This window comes from Epinephelus moara, chromosome 18 (assembly GCF_006386435.1).
Source record: "Epinephelus moara isolate mb chromosome 18, YSFRI_EMoa_1.0, whole genome shotgun sequence".
NCBI lineage: Eukaryota > Metazoa > Chordata > Actinopteri > Perciformes > Serranidae > Epinephelus > Epinephelus moara.
Genome location: NC_065523.1, coordinates 20,710,177 through 20,731,509, shown reverse-complemented (window position 1 = coordinate 20,731,509; position 21,333 = coordinate 20,710,177). Strand labels below are relative to the sequence as shown.

Below are 21,333 nucleotides of genomic sequence, written 5' to 3'. Positions count from 1 at the left end.
CTCTAGTAATTTGATCAATCCCGATTTTGGCAGTTATCAGATTTCAGTGCATGTAAATGTGAATGAATTCTAAGCTGGTTCCATTTCCGCAGGAGAAAACTGTGATTATTTAACCATGCCTGCCCTTGACTGGCTTTCTTAAGGGTTGATTTAAGTGTGTTTATGTGTCTGGAAGGAAAAGCAGCATCATGGTGAAAAGTAACATCGTTGTAAGAATCCATTATACCTTCTCCTTTTGGCAAAAATCAATTGCAATTGCAAAGTGGTTGCTAAGGGTGTGATTTGCAAGTGAAACAGCACTAGGGAGAATAAAAAGTTCACAATGTGTTCTACAAGGTCCATCTTTGTTTACAATGATGCAAGAGGGGCTGATAATACAGATCCTTTTTGGAAGGGTTCTGGGGAAATCTGACTACTGAACAAACAGTATTTTGTTGGCGCTGAGACTAATTCAAAGCATAGTTTCATGTAATGGTAGTGTGCATCAAAACATTAACAGTTTTTTTTAATTATCATCATACTCTCACTGTATGTAAACACGCATGCATGTGTTGACGTGCAGATAAAGAGCGGTGAGAATGCTGCCAACATAGCCGGAGAGCTTGTGAACCACACCCGGGGCCGGATCCAGGCGGGAGATGTCAGCTCCTCCGTGCGACTCATTGAGCAACTGCTGGACATCCTGGACGCCCAGCTTCAGGCCCTAAGGCCCGGAACCAAGGAGTCAGCTGCACGAAACTACAACAAGGTAGAGTGTAAACACACGCATAAGCACACACACGCCTGCGTCTATATTTAATTCGAGCATTAGAAAAGGATGCTGAGGTTAATGTGAATTTACCCCTCTAGTGCACATGCAAGGACAAGTAAGTTTTTAATTTACAGGGGTTTTTTTGTTTGGCTGTTTAATTCCATGCTTTGTTTTCTCCCTTCCAGCTCCAGAAGCGAGAGCGGACCTGTCGGGCCTACATCCAGGTAGCTTTTCTCTTTTATCTGCCTGCTTTACATGCCTGTGGAGTAGGACTGCTCTGCGACTTAAAATAACTGAGGGGAGATAAATCCTTGAGTAGACTAGGTTTGTGGATGAGATTCCTCTGGCTCAGTGCTCTGTATTATGATTTATATTGCCTTTGGAATCATCACTTACAGAATTTCTGTTTTTTTGTTTTTTTCCGGAGAGCAGCGTGAGTAAGTTTTTGGTTTAACTCCTGGCAGGCATTGGTGCAGAATTTCCCAGAGCAGTGAAAGCTGATTTGTAGTTTTTCAATTGCTCACGGTGTACATATGGTTAAAATATGGGTTCAGCTAATGTGTAAGTCATCTGTCTTTGACATAATCTTAGCTTTGTTGGACTGTGATTGAGCCTAACTGTATAATATCGGCCTTGGCCTCATTTCGTCGCACAATAAGGTACAATATCTGCAGCTCTGAGCAAATGTAATTTGACGATAGCACTGTATGGAAGGCAACAGTTTGTGTTACTACACCCTTCTGTGCTTTTCCAATATGTGTGCAATATCTCTGGTTCTGAGAAAGCTGTAATCTAATATCATGAAAAGGCCTTGTGTATGCTCCTCTGTAATGATGAAATGCGGCGCTCTGCAGCACACAGTCTTTTGTGTATCTTGACCTGTCTGCAGCATGCTGTAATATGACACCACATCTTTCTGATCTCTGCTGGTGCAAGATGAATTTAAAGGCTGCTGTGTAGTATGTAACTGACCATTATGTTTTGGGTTTTTTTTATCACTCGCCGCAAGTTAGCTCAGTACCGTTCAGAAGATGAACCAAAAATCCCCCCGTGTGTTTTCCCCTTGTAGCGGATGGAGTGCGTTCTGATACGAGATTCATTTTGTTAACAGCAAATGCTCTTTATTCCACACAGCAGTCAATCCTTCATTTTGAGAGGCCTGAGCAAGAGAATTACATGATTCATCAAGCAGGCTACTCCAATAAATTGGATAGCTGATACAACCATCAAAATTGCCATTAAATGAATTGTAAGTGTGAAATAGAAAGGTAATATGTCTGACATAGCACAGTAATAAATGTAGTGCAGGGGAGTGGTGAGTTTCTAGGAAATTAGAGTGGGGTAGTGGTGACTTAACTTCAAAGAGGTCATGTAATACACGTAACACTATGGTACAAGAGAGAGTAATTACCAAGGAGCGGGTGATAAACATATCAAAAACTAATCAATAATTACTGAGTAGCTAATTAACATTATTACTAGCATTACTAACATCATTATACCTTCACCCCAGTGACAGCTGTGGCCTGAGGCATTATATTTTGGGCCATCCATCCGCCCTTTTCATTCTCGTGAGTGTGAAATCTCAGAAAACCTTGAGGGAACTTCTTTAAATTTGGCACGAACATCCACAGCTGATTAGATTTTGGCGGTTAAAGGTCAATCACCAAGGTCACCGTGACCTCCCGTCCATCCCATTCTCATTAACATGGTGTCTCATGAATGCCCTCAGGGAGTTTCTTCATATTTGGCACAAATGTGCACTTGGATTCAAAGATGAATTTATTAGAATTTGGTGGTCAAAGGTCAAGGTCACTTTGAACTCACAAACATATTTTTGGCCATAACTCAACAATTCAGATGCTAATTCCAAAAAAATTCCGCACAGATGACAAAATGATGACGTGATGACATTTTATATCCAAAAGGTCAAAGGTCATCTTCAATGTGACATCATAATACTCCACTAAAACACTTTTCTGGCCATTATTAAACACCATAACTCAGGAACAGAAGGTGAGACATTTGGTCAGATACTGAATAGGTGACACTAATCTTGGGTGTCCATCTTGAAACTGTGCTGATTGTATAGATCTTCTGTGTGGCCGCATCCACATTTCGCCAATAAAAATACACTTAATGCCTTTAATTAAATTCTTTTAAAGTCTTCACTGCATATATTACAGAAGTCTGGACAGACATGGATGTAAAATGCAACTTGACTGGTTGGCAGAGGCAAACAACCACAAGGCAGTAATTCTAGTTTGAGTTAAGTGAAGTATAGTCTCTATATACAGACTCTACATTCAGTGAATGTAGAGTCTGTAGGCAAACCCTGGAGATCTTGCCTCCGGAAGAAGAGCAGAAGAGCCCTGGTTTCCGGTGCTCAGTGTTGCCAGGTGGGAAATGTAGGATTATCGTACCAGAGACTCAAAATTATCGTATTTTGAGGGAAATTATCGTACATCCGTCATAACCAAAATAACTATCCTACTGATGCGCAATAGGCAAATATAGTCACTCTAGTGTTTACTTTTTTCCATTTTCCTTGCTTTTGTTTTTCCCCCTCTTCTTCTGTTTTGAATCTCTTTCTTGCTCGACTTCCTGATGGGTCTCAGCGTCTCGTGGGGCGGGTACAGCTGACCATTCAGCCAATCGTTGTTCAGAGACAGCGTCACCCGTATCTCACGCTAAGCACAGTGCGATTGGCTGGAAACATGTCACATGGGAACAGATGCCTTCAGGGCCCACAAAAAAACTCTGGCATACTGATTACAACCACACATTCATGAAATGGTCAAATTATCGTACATTTGGCCTTTTTTGGGATTATTGATCGTACATCGTACAGAGGGCCAAATTATCGTACAAATACGATAATTATTGTACACCTGGCAACGCTGCCGGTGCTAGGCTGTTTGTAGTCCACGTGATATTGATCAATGACATTTGAGCCGGCTGCAGTTGTTGCCAGGTTAAACGCTCCATGCAGTGAACGAACGAGGCAGAACATAATTGGCGTCACGGCAAACTCTGAATCCATCGCAGTGTTTCAGCATATTTACTTACATATAAACGGAAGTCAGAAACGGAAATTCGCCTCCTCAAACCGGAATGCCAAAAAATCAGGGGTCTGCCCCCAGAGGCTGTATCGCCGTCTGCCAGAAGTCAGACGCCGAATACAGCCGATGGGTTCCGAGAATGAGTGAAGTAAAGCAAAAGCCTTGTGAGCTTAGAAATAGCTACTCGGTTTAAGTGGGAATGAGCTATTACTTCAGGCATGACACTAGGATGCGAAAAAATCTAAACATACAATTATTTTGAGCATTAACATCTTCTCAAATATCGACATCATATCTGTTACTAAGTACGAGCTATTCATTAATTATCAGCTACTTCCTGATTTGTTTGTCGCTCGTTCCTTGTCAGCTTCCTTGTGTTGTAAAGTGTTCTCAGTGATTGTAATGAATGCTTCACCCTCTGCATGTGCCAGGCGGTGGTGCAGACAGTGGACAACTTGCTCCGTCCCGAGGCCCTGGAGTCGTGGCAGGACATGAACAGCACAGAGCAGGCGCACACTGCTACCATGCTACTGGATGTCCTGGAAAAGGGAGCTTTCCTGTTGGCCAACAACATGTACGGGAATCGCTTTACTGACCGAGCTCCCAGCATTGGTAAGAAAACAGTGCTGATGGTGTTAATTAGAGACCAATTCTAGTACCTGAACTTGAAAATTGGTGGGTATCGAGCACTGATCCGATACCATTGTGTTAAAAAAAATAATAACTAATAATTATTATTCCAGTCCAGTGTCATCGTTTTGAGTCCTGTATAGAGTCAGTTTTCCCCATTTTTTTTCTAGCTGTGCTTCTTGTAGTCTCAGTGTGTGTGTCAGTTTCTCCATTAAAAAGATTTCTTCCCCAGTTGCTCGCCAGTGATCCTTCGTTGGTGGTGTTTCTTTACCCCAGTTCCTAGTGGTAGCTTTCTTGCTTGTGACTAGCAATATTTTGATCAATTATCTATCACTAGCAATAAAATCTTCTTCAGAAAAACCAAATATCTGTTAGGAACCTTATATCCTAGTATGTGCTTGATCTCTTTACATACCATTTCGCAAAATACAGAATTTCTGTAGCTACTGCTTGAAAGCAAAGATGAATAATTGATTAGTGTTTTATCAGGGTGTGAAAGTACTTTAAGGTTAATTAATAAATTACTCGGTATTGGATCGGTTGTATAGACTTACGGACTTGTAGAATCAGAGGCATTTCTGAAACTGGTGTTGGTCTCAGGATACACAACTGTGTGTAGAGCTGTACCACCTACATTTCTCTTGGTGTTTTTTTTGCATTTTTTGACATGTCTTCATATAATTTTTGCGTGCTGTGTTTCCACCATCAGATCTCGAGGTGCATGTTCTAAACACAGAGATGGACCTGCAGGACTTGTCCTTCCCACAGACCTACGCCAGCGACAGCACCATCCAACTCTCAGCTTCCACTATCAAACAGTACAGTCGCAACGGTCAGCAGCCTGAACCCCCCCCACCTCTGTCCCATCCTCACCCCGAGGCCTGAGAAATCACTGTCCATCTCAGCCTGCTCTTATGTTTCCATTTGCATTTTCATGCAAGCTTAAAACAATCTGCATGCAGTTGACTAAGTTATTGGTTCATAATAATAGGCTAATCAGATTAACAAAAGTGCTGAGACAATTTCTTTTCTTGATGGTTTCTTAACAGCAGTCTTAATAGAATAGCTGGGGAGGCGTGTAGATTACAATCGGCCCCAGTCTGACAGAGCAATCTCAGCACTCCCTCTCTTCTCTCTCCCCCATTCCATTCCCTCGCTCCGTCTCTTCGCCATCTTATCCCCCTCTCTCATCTCTCTTGTTTCTACCCATCCCCCCCACCCCCCCCACTGTCATCCCCCTCTCCGTCGCTCCCCTCCTCCCTCCGTGGCCCCTCATCCCATACCCTTTTCTGTTTTCTGTCTCCACTCGGCTCTGCAGTGGGAACGAGATTAGAATGATTGAAACAAACGCACATGAAATATTCATATGGAATAATAAGAGATCTGTGAATGCTTGAGGGATGAATGTTCCATTGCCCTCCACATTAAATCTCGCTCTCTTCCACCAGTCAAAATGAAACGGTCCTTACCATCATTCTAACCTTCACTAACTCTCTCTCTCTGTCTCCCTCCCGCTCGCCCTGTCACTCCCTACTCTCTATCTCTGTCACTCTCGCCGCCATTACCATATTATGCCCCCATTCCTTTATTTGCCCCCCACCCCACCTCTTTAACGTTATCGTCTGCATCTCCCCTTTCAAGTAACGTCTGCCTTTTTTTTTTTCTTTCCTTCGCTCTTGCTCTCACACTGTGTCTGTGTCTCTGTCATTCTATTTCTCTTCATCTCTCTGTGTTTCCCTCCCTCCACGTGCAGGACAAGTCAAGGTGGTGTTCATCCTATATAAAAACTTGGGATCCTTTCTGTCCACCGAGAATGCCACAGTGAAGATGGAGGTGGATGGGCCGAGCCACGATAAGAAGCGCCTGGCGGTCAACTCCCATGTAATTGCTGCCTCCATCAACAAAGAGTCCAGCAGAGTGTTTCTCACTGAGCCGGTGGTGTTCACACTCAAACACCTACAGGTGGCCTAATTCAATCCCCGTCATGCTCAATTTTCTTTCTGACACATACGACTTCCATCGACGTTTTCCATCACCCCTCACTTTGGTTTTCTTTTTCCTCCAGTTGGAGAATTATTACACTCCAAATTGCTCCTTCTGGAACTACTCTGAGCGCTCCATGACGGGCCAGTGGTCGTCGCAGGGCTGCAGGCTGCTGGACACCAACAGCACGCACACCACCTGCTCCTGCAGCCACCTCACCAACTTCGCCGTGCTCATGGCTCACCACGAGCCCGATGTAAGTAAACAAGGGCGTGGCAGGCGCACGGTTAAAATGGAAGGCCGGGTAATTTATGCAGACGTTCATTCGTGCGCGCATTAGTGTTCGCTCACTCTCAGTCACACACCCTCACACACATGCACATTAATGTACCCTCTCAAGGCTGACAAGCTCTTTGTTTTGAATTTTCTCTTTTCCTCCTTTCACTCCGACATTCGGGGAGGCACATGCTTACAAATTCATGTCCTGCTACTTCTAGCTGACATTCACATGAATTTGAATGTCATGTATTTTTTTTTTTTCAGGACGTCTTGTCTCTTGTCTCTACACTTTAGCTCCTTGCATATATTTACAAATATTAAATAAAGCAATTTTGCTCTTTCTCTCCCCTCCCCCCTGTTCTGTCTATCTATCCCCCCATTGTTTCTCCCCTCCACTATTCTCCCATCTATCTCTGTGCTCCTCATCTCCAATTCTGCTGTCTATTCCCATGTTTTCCCCTCTCTATTTGTCTGATTGTGCTGTGTATCTTTGTCCCTCTGCCCTCTGTTTGTACCCCGTTCCCCTCCACACTCTCAACTCCCTCCCCCCCATCTTTGTTTACCCGGACCTCAGTACCAGGGGCGAATGCATGAACTGATCCTGTTTGTGATCACCTGGGTGGGGATTGTCATCTCCCTAGTGTGTCTAGCCATCTGCATCTCCACTTTCTGCCTCCTGCGGGGCCTGCAGACTGACCGCAACACCATCCACAAGAACCTCTGCATCAACCTCTTCATCGCCGAGCTGCTCTTCCTCATAGGCATCGACAAGACAGAATACCATGTGAGTTTGTAGCCATGTGTGAGCCTGATATATGCCGAAGATGTTGGGGTCTCACATCAACAACATGACTAGTTTTGCTTGTTTTATTGCAAAGGAAATATGTTACTGCTCTTTTATGAAAGTAAATCATGAGATCAGGTCAGTTTTTTGTATTCTCCAACTTGAAAATGACATCGAGAGTTACAGCATAACACAACTGACAACTTTTTTATTATATTAATAGTGACTGTGAAACTAAAATTGAGGCAGTGTCTCAATACGTTACTCTATAAAACATTTACTGCACCGAGTAATGAATTACCACTCAATAATACGCACTGAGCAAATCACCCAGGGGGCAGCTTTTCATTTTTCCTTCATGAATGTCCAAAACTACTTCTTGATAGTGACTCTCCTCTGTCCTCTTTGGTTTTTCAGTCAGTTATATGCCTTGATCTTCACCTTCATCTTCACATTTTCACCCCTTCTCTTCTCCTCCTCCTCTCTCTCCCTTGCTGCTGTCCTCAGATTGCCTGTCCCATCTTTGCTGGCCTTCTCCATTTCTTCTTCTTGGCTGCCTTCTCCTGGATGTGTCTGGAGGGTGTGCAACTCTATCTCATGCTGGTGGAGGTCTTTGAGAGCGAATACTCCCGCAAAAAGTACTACTATCTGTGCGGCTACTGCTTCCCCGCACTGGTGGTGGGCATCTCGGCGGCCATAGACTACAGGAGCTATGGGACCAAGAAAGCGTACGTGTGAAGACAGGTCTTTTGCACCTGCAGATTGAGAAGTAGGATTATGCTATTCCCCCAGCTGGAAATGTAATACGCAGTGCTGTGTGAACGGCTCTTGCACCTCCCCGCGGACTGGCTTTTCTGAACACACTTAGCCAAAGCCTGATGATTAGCCTTCGTAAGATAATCCGCTGAGACAGGGAAGAAGTGTGTGCATGCCTGCCTGTGTGTGCGCGCGCGTGTGCGCACATGTCTGAGTATATGTGCGTGTTTGTTCGTGAGCTTAGTTGTGTGTAACTCTCTCTTCTCCTTTGTGCCACTCCAGATGCTGGCTGCGAGTGGATAACTACTTCATCTGGAGCTTCATTGGCCCCGTTTCATTTGTTATTATGGTATTAGCTTTACTGTCAGACAGTATTATTCTCCTCTCTGTTTCGATATCACCCAGTCAAACCAAAAATATTTCACCATGCTTGCTTTGGGAGGTTAATTACAGTGCAAAGTCAGTATTTTTGGTGCAGGCTGTGAAGTTCACCGCACGTTTATTTGATTCTTTCTATTTTCTGTCCCCAGCTCAACCTCATTTTCCTCATGATCACTTTACACAAAATGATCCGCAACTCTTCGGCACTCAAACCTGACTCAAGCCGCCTGGATAACATTAAGTGAGTTCAGATTATTCAGTGGGGGTCATACTCCTTGAAAAATGTTTTTTCTTTTGGTGTTGTTATTTTCAAACAGGTTTCCTGCAGATCCTTAAATAGTCTTAAAAGGCATTGGATTAATACATCTAAAAATAAGGCCTTAATTGGTGTTAAAGTGTCTTAAATCAATTTGTTAAAAGTCAATCAAAAATGGGAAGTAAGATTTTATGATTTTTTTTTCTTACACTGCCTTGTAAAATCTCAACATTTTTTTTTTTTTTTTAAATAATTGACCAAATGCCTCCTGCAGTAACATCATACAGGTCAGGATAGCTAAGAGCAGAGAATCCACTGTCCGTTAGCTCACTGTCACTGTACCCTGGACGACATGGGGAAGTGAAAATTCAACAAAACAACTTAACCAAGATTTTGCAGCATAGCTGGAACCAGTACAAGACGATGTATATGAGGCTTGGTATATATTATGTAAAAAGTTTTTCAAAACCAGCATAATGGGAATCAAAGCAGTGGAAGCCCACATGCAGAGTGAGAAACACAAAAATTGCCAAGAAAACCCGCCAACAAACGCCACGTATTACCCAAAATAATCATCTTCCCTACCCTACATAAGTGATGTTGATTCATATTTTTTGTCTCCAGTTTTAGTTTTAAAATTGGTCTTGAATTGCATCCGGAATGGCAAAAACAACTTGAAATCTGATTTGCCTTAAGCTGCAGGAAGCCTGTCAAAAAAACATTAACTTCTGATAAATAAACCAGACTATTAAGATTGTTTTCTCAGTGTAGCAAGTTGTTATTTGTTAACGTTTCCTTGTCCACATCCATCAGGTCATGGGCTCTGGGGGCCATCGCTCTGCTGTTCCTGCTAGGGATGACGTGGGCCTTTGGCCTCCTCTTCATCAATGAGAACACGGTCATCATGGCCTACCTCTTCACCACCTTCAATGCCTTCCAGGGCATGTTCATCTTCATCTTCCACTGTGCCCTGCAGAAGAAGGTAACGACCCAAGTCTTTGAAGACTGATTAATATTTAGCATACAAGTTCAGAGTGATTGCATTTTGCTGTTTGACGCGTGTTAAAAGCCTCCGCTGCTCCGCATTGGGTCCAGGCTATTGAAACTAAGTGTTTGTGTTTATGAGTGGCTTTAAAATCCGCCCGCTGTGCCCGTGGTATTATTTCTTTACAGGTCCATAAGGAGTACAGTAAGTGTCTGCGTCACTCCTACTGCTGCAGCCGCACCTCCACCACCAGCTCCCACGGCTCCCTGAAAAACTCCGGCCTGCGTGCCAACAACCGCTACTACAGTGGCAGCCAAGCTCGCCACGCAGCGGCCCACAGACAGGTGCGGGCAGGACATACCCACGCACATAAATGATGGCACACACATAGCACTACGCACATGCAGGCGCATTTTTCGTTCATTTTTAGGCATCAGCCAGAGTAGTGTTGAGTTTTAAAATTGTGGGGTTTTTTTCCAAACAAATGAAAAGTAAATCTTCCTGTGCAGTGAGATGATTTCAGTGGAATGAGACGAAAAATCTATTTTCTTGAATCAAATGACTCTCTTGGTAAGATCTGACTTTTTTTTATAAACACTGTCAGAAAGAGTGTCAAAACAAAATAAGAAAGGGACATTTCCTCACCCTGCCGGTATATTTCTCCCTTGTTTAAAAGGTCTGTTATGTAAGATTCTAGAGCACGAAATGAGTGCACCTGTGGGGGTTTGATCGCTGATCAATACCAATGACTCACCGATTACTTTGCGAAGCACTTGAATTTACTTACTTACTTTCCAGCCCACAGTCAGCTTGCTCTCATTTGCCAGTGACAAAACGATGTGCAGCAAGTGAAACACCACTGTTACAGTTTAATTTGTTCTCAGTGACAAAGCTGTGTTAAAGTATGTTACATCACGATATATGACGTGTTCATTAGATGTTTCTGTTCCAAAAATCTACTCTAATCAGCCGGCGTGCTCACCTCTGTTGTGTAAATTTTACTTTTATGTTTCCCTCCATTACTGGCAGCCCTGTGCATGCGAGAGTAGATGACTCATTAATAAAGATATCCTTTGAAGTCCATGCACTATATATAGACACAGGCACCATAAGAGACATCCGGAAAATACTGTGCATGCTGGCTTATGCGCTACGGCACAGACACATACTGTACACACACGTTGACAGTTTGTCTTCACAATCAACAAACAAGCCTTTCCCACAATGCAATAAGACGCTTCTAAATAACAATTGTATCAGCAACTGCAATCATGTCTTACACATCTCGAGTTTATTAGCCCCCCTCGTGATAACATGACATAGCTGTGTGCCTCTTTACCCAACGCCTCAGTCTCTTTGTCTGCCATGTTTGCCTATTGTTCTTTGCGGATTAGAGCGAGCCCAACAGTTTTGATTACAGCAGCCCCGCTGAGTTACAAAGTCTACCCGTCGCGTTTCTATATTTAACTTGTTGTCTGTTTGCTGCCACTCACTGAGCTCTGCTCCTTCTTCCAGAGTCGGATCCGCAGGATGTGGAACGACACGGTTCGAAAGCAGACGGAATCTTCTTTCATGGCGGGAGATATCAATAGCACCCCGACACTCAACCGCGGTGAGGGCTCACTCTATCACTGCTCTGCTTCCCCTTCGTTGAGTTACGCACGCTCAAATGCACACAAACACACGGACTCTTGCACACTCATATAGACTTACACATCTGACCAAGAAGAAATAGATCATGGGAGTAGAGTGGACAGAGCAAAGTGCTGTTATCCAGTGTTAAATGTGCACATGTGACAGTATACAACATGTATGTGCTCATGCCTGGTGTGTTAAGTATGATTCAGGTTGGTGGGCTGGACAGCAAATAGCAGTTAGCAGCAGTAATAGCTTAAATTGGATAACACATGGTTGAAAAGTGGTTGGTGGATTCAGTTTGTAGTGCAGTAGCAGCTGGTGGTCAGTGAAAGCACTTATATGGAGCTCAGACTTTCTTTCTTTTATGTGACTATGTGTGTCTTGGTGAACCTACGCGATGAAATCCTGTTACTGTAATTAAGCAGATTTAACTGCAGGACAAAAGTAGGATGTACAATGAGGGACAGGGGTGCATGCATTTGAATGCACTTTTCTGCACTGTGTGTGTATGTTTATGTGGCAGCCTTTATGTCAAAGACCAATTTCCCTCGGGACGAATGACGCAATCTTGACTCTTGAATTTTGAATCTTGAAAATTGAGTCATATCTGGTATTAAACTTTTGAATACCGGTTCTATTTTGTAACAAAATTTCCTGGTTCAGTCTTGTTCTGTTCGATGGACACAAGGGTGTAGAAATTGCAGTAGCTACAAAATCCAACCAGAATCCAAGGCAGTGAATGTAGTTACTGCAGTCTGCTTTGGGTTCCTGGAGATTTGGGATTCTATCAGGCCAAGGAAAACCGCAGTAAGCATAATGCGGCGAATGGTGAACCTGAGAATGAGGATGATGCCGCAACATAATACTCAATAGCATGACAGTGACTGTAGCAAGATCACTGGTGAAGATGATGATGATGTCAAGTTATATTAATTTAGCTGATTACAAAAAAAAAAAAAAAAAAACTTAAGGGGTGCTTAAAATTTCCTCTGTTATTACTTTTAAAACAAAGATCTATATCGCTGGTTCTCAAATGGTGTGCCATGATGTACATCCAGGTGTGCTGTGGGAGTTTGTGATAACCACACATTATTATTGCAATATTCAACTGGGCCTATACAAAAAGTTATGAATAATTTTTTTAATTGACTGTATCAGTATGTTCTAATAACAAGGCAAACTCCACCCCCAAAAAATGTAATTTAATTTAATTTAATTGAAAAAAAAAAAAACTTCGAGGGGAACCTTCTTGTCGCTGTTCTTGTGAGGGAATTATAAATATGTGACTCATCACATTACTTTACATTATCTTAATTATTTTCCATTTAAATGGATGTGTCATTGGTGCTTAGATGTAATTTTAAAACATTTAAAATGAATCCTTGAATCATTTTGTTAATAAATATTTCATGAGTAACAGTTGGTTGCCAATAGTTATTTGATATTAGTGAATAAAAACAAACATTTATGTCATAAGACATAAATACATTATAATGATATAAATACAGGTGTGCCTTGGGCACAAAAAGTTTGAGAACCACTGATCCATATGTTAAACAAACATAAACTGAATCTAGTAAACAATGAAAACAGTTTTCCTCATGCTGAGAAAGAAAATAAACTAAAATGGTGCACTTGAATTTTGCATTGCCTTCGTATATAGCTGTTAATACAAAGGCAGAGTGCACTAACTACAGTTATAATGCATTTTTGGGCTCATTGGTCAAACTATTGATCATGGTTTTTAGGCATAAAAATTACTTTATAAATCCATATTTAATAAATAAATTACTACTTTTTTTTTTAACTCTAACACATTTAGCAAGACAGTCAAAAAACTCTGAAGCCATTTTCCTCACTTTCAGTGTTAGTGTAATTACTGCTGTTAGGCTTTGTAGGGCAGTTTAAGTGTATTTCTAATTTTTGAGTAGTCAATAATACTAATTTAACTTAAAGAAAAAAAAGGTAGTGTAGGAGCTTCACCGCATCATGGACCACATCTATCACAGAGTATAATTCTTTTCACACTTTTAACAACCACCAGAAAGGGTTTGCAGCCATTTGCAGTGAAATAGTTCATCATCGAGGACAAGTCATCTGTCTTTGCTTTATTTGTTCATTCTGTTCTGTGATTTCCAAGTTTTTCAATTAAATTAAAAAAAGTAATTCCAACCAGGATCGAGACAAATAATCAATATCACAATATATTGTGTCGTTACCCAAGCAGGCATATTTTCTGTTTCTCCTGCTCATACAGGGTTGAGTCCTGCTTCGTTAAAATGTGTTTTTTTTATTGTCTTTACATAAGTTACACAGAAGTGTTGATGTGTGAATGTATCATTAGAATTATGTGCTGTGAAACCATCATTATAGGAAAAAAGATATTGTAATAGCTGTGAGTTATCCTGAGATTGCCAGCCTTAGCTTGAACTCTGCCCTCTCAGCCTTTTTATAGTCGCATGGGATCGATTGTATCCGTGTCTTCTTTGCCTGAATGCAGTGACGCATGCAGTCCCCTCTGAACTCCGTGCAGCACATGAATAGCACTCGAGCAATTATTTAAGGAGTGGGGAGAAAAAGTGTAAGAAGTCACTGATTGTCTCGGCCTCTGCAACTGGTGGCGTCACCGCTGTAGCCATCAGTAAAACGGAGACGATGGGGGTTGGCGCAGGTTCCGGATTTGGGGGGCTGGGGGAGTAGGTGGGGGTGTTGATGATGACAACAGAGGCAGTTGCTAAATCAGCTGTCACTCTTTATGCTAATTTCATCCATTTTGTTTTTAATGAACTGATTAGCGTGTGAGCGAACAGGGGGTAATTATTCTAATTGAGGAGAGTGACAGGAGCAAGGCGGGGGGCTAGGAAGAGGGTGCTACGAGTAAGCTGGATGGATGAGAGGTGTATATGTATGTATGTGTGTGTGCATGCGTGTGTGTGTATGTGTGTGTGTGTGTGTGTGGTCGGGCGGGTCGGTTTCCGGGGCTTTTCGTCACGACAGAGCAGTCACCAGGCCTGTTGGAGACACACAATGTGGATCATTCCATGTTGTGCTGTCAAACACAAACAACTGTGCTGTGAAGCCTTTATTTTCTGTGCTTCTGAGAAAAGTTTGTCAGTTGGCAGAAAGTGAAAGACGAAGGGGAGCGCAGGAGGGAAGGAGGGGAGAGGAGAGGGAGAGGAGAGGCACTATCATGGAGGAGTAATTAAAGAGGCCAAATTCAGAGAAGAGATGCTGCGTTGTTATCACTCGCATCTCAAATCTCTTTGATTTCTCCACTTCACTTCTTTATGAACCACAATCTCTTCCTGACAATAGTAATGTGTCCAGAAGACGCACACACGCACACACACTCCCTTGCCCTACTTTCTCTCCCCACTTAAAGCTAGTTCCTTTAATTTCCTACAGGATATTCCTATGAGGTACACACAGACAGCTAATCCTAACTAATTTGGTGTTGTTTGTAAAATTCTGGCACGAGGAACTGAGAAAATGTGGTTGAGTCAAGACACGGCAGAACGAGCCAGAGAATTGAGGGGTTTGTGCGGCATGCCAGAAAGATGGACAGGGGGAAGTGTAAGAGGAGGGAAAAATGACAAATAAATAGCTGTGTGTGAGTGCATATTTTATATATATATATATATTTTTTTAGAATTCCCCACTCCCTTGCTGTGTGATGAACGGTAGGCGTGAGACCTGAAGGTTGCACTTTGCCTTGGACTACTCTCCGTCATGCTGTCCTATTTTTAATTTCATGGCATTTCTGTTTGAGTTGCCTCAGGCTGGAGCCATACATGGGCATTATACAACATTCTGTGTGCCATTTCTTTGAATTATATTTGTCTCGTAGTGGCATTCACATTGCACTGGGAAATTAACTGTGTTTCAATGGCTGCACCCCTAGACTACATAATGGCATGCATTACTGTTCTACCCCATCTGACTACAGTGTCAGGAGCCAAAACAGAGAAAAAAATAATGGCAATGCTCCAAACAGTACCTTTCCCCTGCAATTGTATTTTTACTCAAAGGTTACAATCAGCAGTCATAAACACTGAGGAGAACACTGTGAAATGCATTACTCCATAAAGGACCGGCATAACAAAAATAACCCCATCTGAATAAACAGTAAATATTTTTACGATTCCAGATGTTATTACTGAGTCTTGAAACGTGAATTTCAGAGCGTTACACCTATTGTGTGCAGTGTTTCTGCTTGTGATTGCTTTGCATACATTTGAGGCAAAGATAAGGACCCATTTATGATTCTCTTTGCTTTTTAAAATGTTTGTGTCTTACAGCGACCATGGGCAACCACCTTCTGACGAACCCAGTGTTACAGACTCGCACTGGTACCTCTCCCTACAACACTCTGCTAGCTGAGAGCTTCACCCCACCCTCACCTGGCGTCTTCAACTCTACCGGTGAGCTCCTCATTAACACCCGAGTCTGTGTGCAGTCTTGTTAGCATGTTTGTGTGTGTATGCAGAATGGCGCTCAGCTTAAAGGGATACTTTGCCATTTTTTAACCAGTTTTGTATCATCACAATGTGGGTAGTATGTGTAAATGTACTAAACTTTCATCTAGCTTGCCAGTGATTCGACGTCCCTGCTCATGCGTATCATCTGGCAAATTTCGCTGGCTCTTGTGCTGTTGCTCAAACTACAGATTGTTCTTCTGTTTTTTTCATATGCCTGCTACCACGGACACAAAGAATAAAGAAGCAGAGAATTCAGATTGAATGATAAAAGTAGGCAGTGCTGATCAAATATAAAAAAAGACTGTAACTGTATTGCCTATTTCTCGCCTAAAATGTTTTCAGAAACATATTTAAGTGCACTGTTTAGCTGTAATACAAGAGTTTGTGAACAGGAACTGTTTCCTGGAGGCTGAAAAAACTCAGATCAGACAGTAAAAGTAGGCAGTGCTCAACAAATATAAACCAAGATTCCATCACTGCGTTGCCTATCCCTTGCCTAAAATGTTTTCAAAAACCTTTTTTAGGTAACTGTTTAACTGTAATATGAGACTGTGATTGTACTAGCTGGCTGCCATATTGTTTTCAGATGAGCCAGCTAAAACCAAGTGTCTTTACATCGCCCACCAGCAGGAGTGTAATGTTCCAAAGTGGCCAAGCTAAAACTTCCAGGTCTGAAAAATGAGGCCGACATGAAGTGCCAAAAACTGCAGTTCCTCAAATGGCCACTTGAGGCTGGCTCCGGAAGTCGATCCACATAGACCCCATGTGAAAATGCCCAACTTTACAGCAGAAATAAACACGTTTACAGCCTGGTACGAAAAATGGTTGTGGTCTCTATAGCTAAATTCCCCCTTTGTGACAGCTGTGCTGGGGGTGAATTTTACATAACTCATCCGTTTACATTTATTAAAGCTTAAAGTTACTCATTATAGACGTGGCAGCTTTGAGTGACAGGCCATCTATGAGGTATAGCTCCAAAAATCCAATCCAAAATGCCAAACTCGAGCCTTTGAAACAGTCCACAAACCAATGAGTGATGTCACAGTAACAACATTCATTATTTAAACAGTTTATGAGTGTGCAGTGCATTCTGGTAGTTGTAGGCTTTCTGCCTCTTGAGTAAAAGCAAATGCCACAGCCCTTTTTTCTGTTTTCTCTCGTCATATAGCACCAATTTCAAAAGGATTTGCGTCTCTCCACTGCACAGACAGCCCACTTTTATGAGAACACCATATTTCCAGCTGTGAAATGCTTCTTTAATGTCCTTAGTCCCTTACCCTGTCAGAAATATGACAAGATATACATGAACTCACTACTGTATTTGGGTGCTTGCACATGTGTGTGCATGCGTGTGCGAGACTGTTTGTGTGTTGTTTTTTCAGACTTTGTAGCTGTCAGACGGATTCACTAGGCTGAGCAGAACAGAGCCAAACAGTGCCTACAGCCTAACCAGCCATCTGGTCAGATCTTGAATCTTCATGAGAACAGCCACAAATTGATTCGAAGTTTAGCTACAGCTGTGACTGCCAGAAATCTTGAGGACAGTTTTCCTGTTCCCAGGCAGAAAAAGTAGTCGGCTCAAATCATCACGGTCGCAGGAAAGGATCAGACAGCTCAGTGGCCAGGGACAGTCCATCTGGGTGTAGGTCGGTCAGGTGTGAGTGTCGCTGTGTATGTGAGTGTGTGTGCTTCTATCTCAGAGTCTCTTTAAACAGCCCGATGGCTGTTTTATCACATTGCTGCGTTCCCACACCCCTCCTCACATGCATATAACTGCTGAATTAGACATGTTCTGGTATTTGCTCCACTACAGCACCGACATTCACTCGGTAAGGGAGTACTATGACTGCGTGCGGCTGGTTGCTGCCTGAGTGTGCACCCGCAGAGTATCAAGCCTAGTGTCTGAGGACTGAAATTTAAGGCGGCGTTTCTGTTAAATATTTTAAAGCCTCTCCGCACAATACGTCAAGCCTGATGGCCACAGGCCTGGCAGCTGAGACATTTTTAGAAGAGAGTGGGAGAGGAAGTAGGGAGAGCACTTCATTAGAATGTCTAATTACCCACACCACCACCGAAGAACGTTGATTAAAGTCATAGTACGCATTAAATTTAAAAAATGAACACGCTTCTTGCTTTTTGGGCGCCGTTTGCTTTGCTGTGTGATGGTAATTTGGGAGAAAAAGCACAACACCTTTGGTGTGCTGAAGGAATAAACATTACTGCTACTGTACAAGGTTTTGTATGAATTATGTATGTATCCAGGTATCACTGACAGTAGTAAATAAATATACAGAGTATTTTCTGTGGCATAGATGTAAATGTTGGAGGGATATGGTGTCAAACAAACAGAAAAAAAGTCTGCATAAATCAGAGATAATGTGACCGTGTGTGTGTTTGTGTGTGTGGTAAGAGTTGGAGGGTTTGATGTGAGAGTGAGAGACACAGAGAGAAAAGAAACGGCGCGGATGGACAAGGATGTTTTTTATTCTGTTAATGGTTCCCTTTTGAAATGTCTTAAAAACGAATACATCAAGTTAATGTTACACTATTAAAGAACTCTCTCTGACTTGTGCCTTTCATTTTATTCACTCCACATGACTTTCTCTGGGACGCACAGGAACCTTCCGTGACCCAAGTAAGTGTAATTCACCTCGGTGCTCATCATTTTAGCATCTGATATTTCTTCTTCTTCTCTTACTGACACTTGAGTCTGACTATATGATAATTATGCCAAACCCCTCTGTTTCCTGTCTCTCTTCTATTTGTGTTTGGGTCCAGAGAGTACGTTATCCAAGGCCCGCGACCCCTGTGGGATGGAAACCCTGCCCTTGAATGGTAACTTCAACAACAGCTACTCCCTGCGCAGTGGCCCAGGGGGTGTGGGCGGGGGCAGCTGTGACTTCCTTGGTGGTGGTAGCGGAGACAGTCCCCCGCCCCTCATCAATCCCCGCGGCTCAGATGCACTGGGAGGCGGAGGCATCCGACGAAACCTCTCTGATGCCGCGGCCTTCGAGAAAATGATCATCTCTGAGCTTGTGCACAACAACCTGAGAGGTGGTGTTGGAGGAGGAAGTGGAGGCGGTGATGCAGGGGACAGGGTGTGTGGCAGCCTGGCCAGGGGACGTCCTCATGGTGGGGTTGGTCGGGGGACAACGGGGGCCGGGCCAGAGCCGTCTATGAGCATGGATGAAGACGAGGACTTTCTGAGAGAGGGGCGGCAGCGCACCCCGCAGGATGTGGAGCTGCTTTATAAAGCTCTGGAGGAGCCCCTGCTGTTGCAGCGAGCCCAGTCGGTCCTCTACCAAAGCGACCCAGAGGAGTCAGAGAGCTACACGGCCGACCTCACCGAGAGCCTGGGCCACAGCGGCCACAGCGGCCAGAGTGCTGGTGGGCAGGCAGGCAACAGAGCGCCAGACTCCCCTGCCCGTGACTCCCTATACACCAGCATCACCAACCTGCGAGACTCACCCTACCCCGACAGCAGTCCTGAACCTCTGGAGGTGGTCCCCCGTTCAGCTCAGCCCCCTGAGGAGCTGTACTACAGCTCTGGGAGGCCCGCCCTGGGCTCTCGTGGGGCCCCCATGCAGACCTTCTACCAGGCCCCACCCCGGAGACCGAGTGGGGAGGGACACCAGGCCCAGGAGCCTGCCCACAATGAGGGAGACGGACAAATGCAGCTGGTCACCAGCCTGTGACTGGAGTCTGAAGGAGGAAGTTGGGGACTAACATGATGGCCAAAGCCACCTCCTAGCCCGCCTTGTTCTCGCGTCTCTCCACTTTCTGCTTGTTTGGTTGCCTTTCTTTCTCTTGACTTTTATTTAACTAACAGATGAGCAAACAGAGTGACCTTCAGGGGGAGTCGTGGCTGACTCTGCAGAATCAGCCTCTATCTTTAACCCTCCCCGATCTTACGGAGATGAGGGATGGGTGTTTCTCTGCAGAACGTGTGTTGGCTCTCTCCAGCCCCAGTCCTCCCCCAGTTCCTATGGTACCCTAAGGCCAAGTCCAGCACTCTGAATGTACCGATCCACCCCCTTTACCTTCAGATATTTAAAAACTTTAAAACTTTGTTAAAGTTTTTTATGTAATTTCTCTTCAGACCTGCCTCCGGAGATGGGAATATCATTTTATATTTTATCTCATTTCCCTTTCGTACCATCCATAGGTCGTTTTTTTGAGTCATCATTTGATAGGAGTAGTTAGCTGTGGAGACAGGGAATATAGTACACTATTATAACCTAAAAAAATGTCTCACAGAAAGCTCTTCACTGTTGCCAAAAATATCTTTTATTGAGCCAGGACAGAAACTAGAACATTCACAAGGCAAACACACACACACACACACACACATATGCTCACTCATCCAGAAGTGCTCATTACTGAACATCAAAAGTGAAAACAGTACTCCATCTAAGTAAAAGGGAACAAGAGCTTTTGTTCCAAGCAGGCAGTGGGAGCTGATTCAGAGTAGTTGCCTTCATTTTCTCTTGCTGTGAATCGACGACTATGTACAGAAGTGGAGTAGAGGCAGAGACGGAAACTGAGGAGGCGCTGCACCACCCCTCCAGAGCAGGAGAAAACCTGCATCCATGAGACTGGCCACTCCTCTCCACTGTTCTCTCTGGTTGTTTGCTTTAGGCATTTGAAAAGTTAAATGACTGCCTTGCTATTGTTTTGAAGAGAGTATTCAATTTGTTGACTTTGGGTCTGCATCCTCTGGGGGCTGCAAGAGCGGACTGGTGTCACCCACCCCTCCCCCTGTACTTTGCTGTTAGAGCCTAGCCAGTTGAAGTGGACTTGTTTCCTGTGTGCGGTTGTGACAAGCAAAGACTGTAAACGTCGCAAGCACACTGGTCGACCAATTGGTATAACCGTGTACATAGGAACCACACATGAATCTACTTTATTCCTACTATGTAAATAGAGACACCAGATGATCAAAAGCAACAAAAAGTAAACAAATACTATGAAAAATGACTTCTTGTACTGCAACGAACCAACGAAAGAAAAAAATAAAATGTTTTGGAGTTTGTGAACTGAATGAAAAACTCTTATCTCTCTCCCCCGTTGCTCGAACTCTCGCTCTCCTGCTCTTCTGTGCCATTCGGTGAGAAATCCGACATGATCCAATGCAGAGATGAAGGCAGAGAGAGGGAGGGACAGATTATAATGTGTAGTAGATTTTATTTATACAAATGAAAAACGGAACAAAAAAAAAAAAATCCTGGCACAATTTTTATGTAATATAATCCGTTACATGTTGTTAATGTGTGACCTTTGACATTCCCCGGAGGTGGAATTGCCAAAGGCAGCGGGGGGGCGGGAGGTGCGAGGCGAGCGAGATAGATGT

At 43.4% G+C, this 21,333-nt stretch overlaps 1 protein-coding gene across 1 annotated transcript in view; it reads left to right on the top strand.

The window, feature by feature from the left end:
• The window catches only part of adgrl1a (adhesion G protein-coupled receptor L1a), a 110,951-nt gene extending 89,622 nt beyond the window's left edge, over nt 1-21,329 (top strand). Inside the window, exons 10-25 of the mRNA XM_050068817.1 lie at nt 563-748; nt 937-975; nt 4,245-4,425; nt 5,153-5,275; nt 6,197-6,405; nt 6,509-6,682; nt 7,280-7,489; nt 7,997-8,217; nt 8,528-8,594; nt 8,776-8,867; nt 9,696-9,864; nt 10,056-10,211; nt 11,383-11,479; nt 15,804-15,926; nt 18,601-18,618; nt 18,762-21,329. Coding sequence (XP_049924774.1) covers nt 563-748; nt 937-975; nt 4,245-4,425; nt 5,153-5,275; nt 6,197-6,405; nt 6,509-6,682; nt 7,280-7,489; nt 7,997-8,217; nt 8,528-8,594; nt 8,776-8,867; nt 9,696-9,864; nt 10,056-10,211; nt 11,383-11,479; nt 15,804-15,926; nt 18,601-18,618; nt 18,762-19,678 — 2,982 coding nt within the window. The 3' untranslated portion in view covers nt 19,679-21,329. The remainder of the gene's footprint in view (nt 1-562; nt 749-936; nt 976-4,244; nt 4,426-5,152; nt 5,276-6,196; nt 6,406-6,508; nt 6,683-7,279; nt 7,490-7,996; nt 8,218-8,527; nt 8,595-8,775; nt 8,868-9,695; nt 9,865-10,055; nt 10,212-11,382; nt 11,480-15,803; nt 15,927-18,600; nt 18,619-18,761) is intronic.
• The last annotated feature ends 4 nt before the right edge of the window (nt 21,330-21,333 follow it).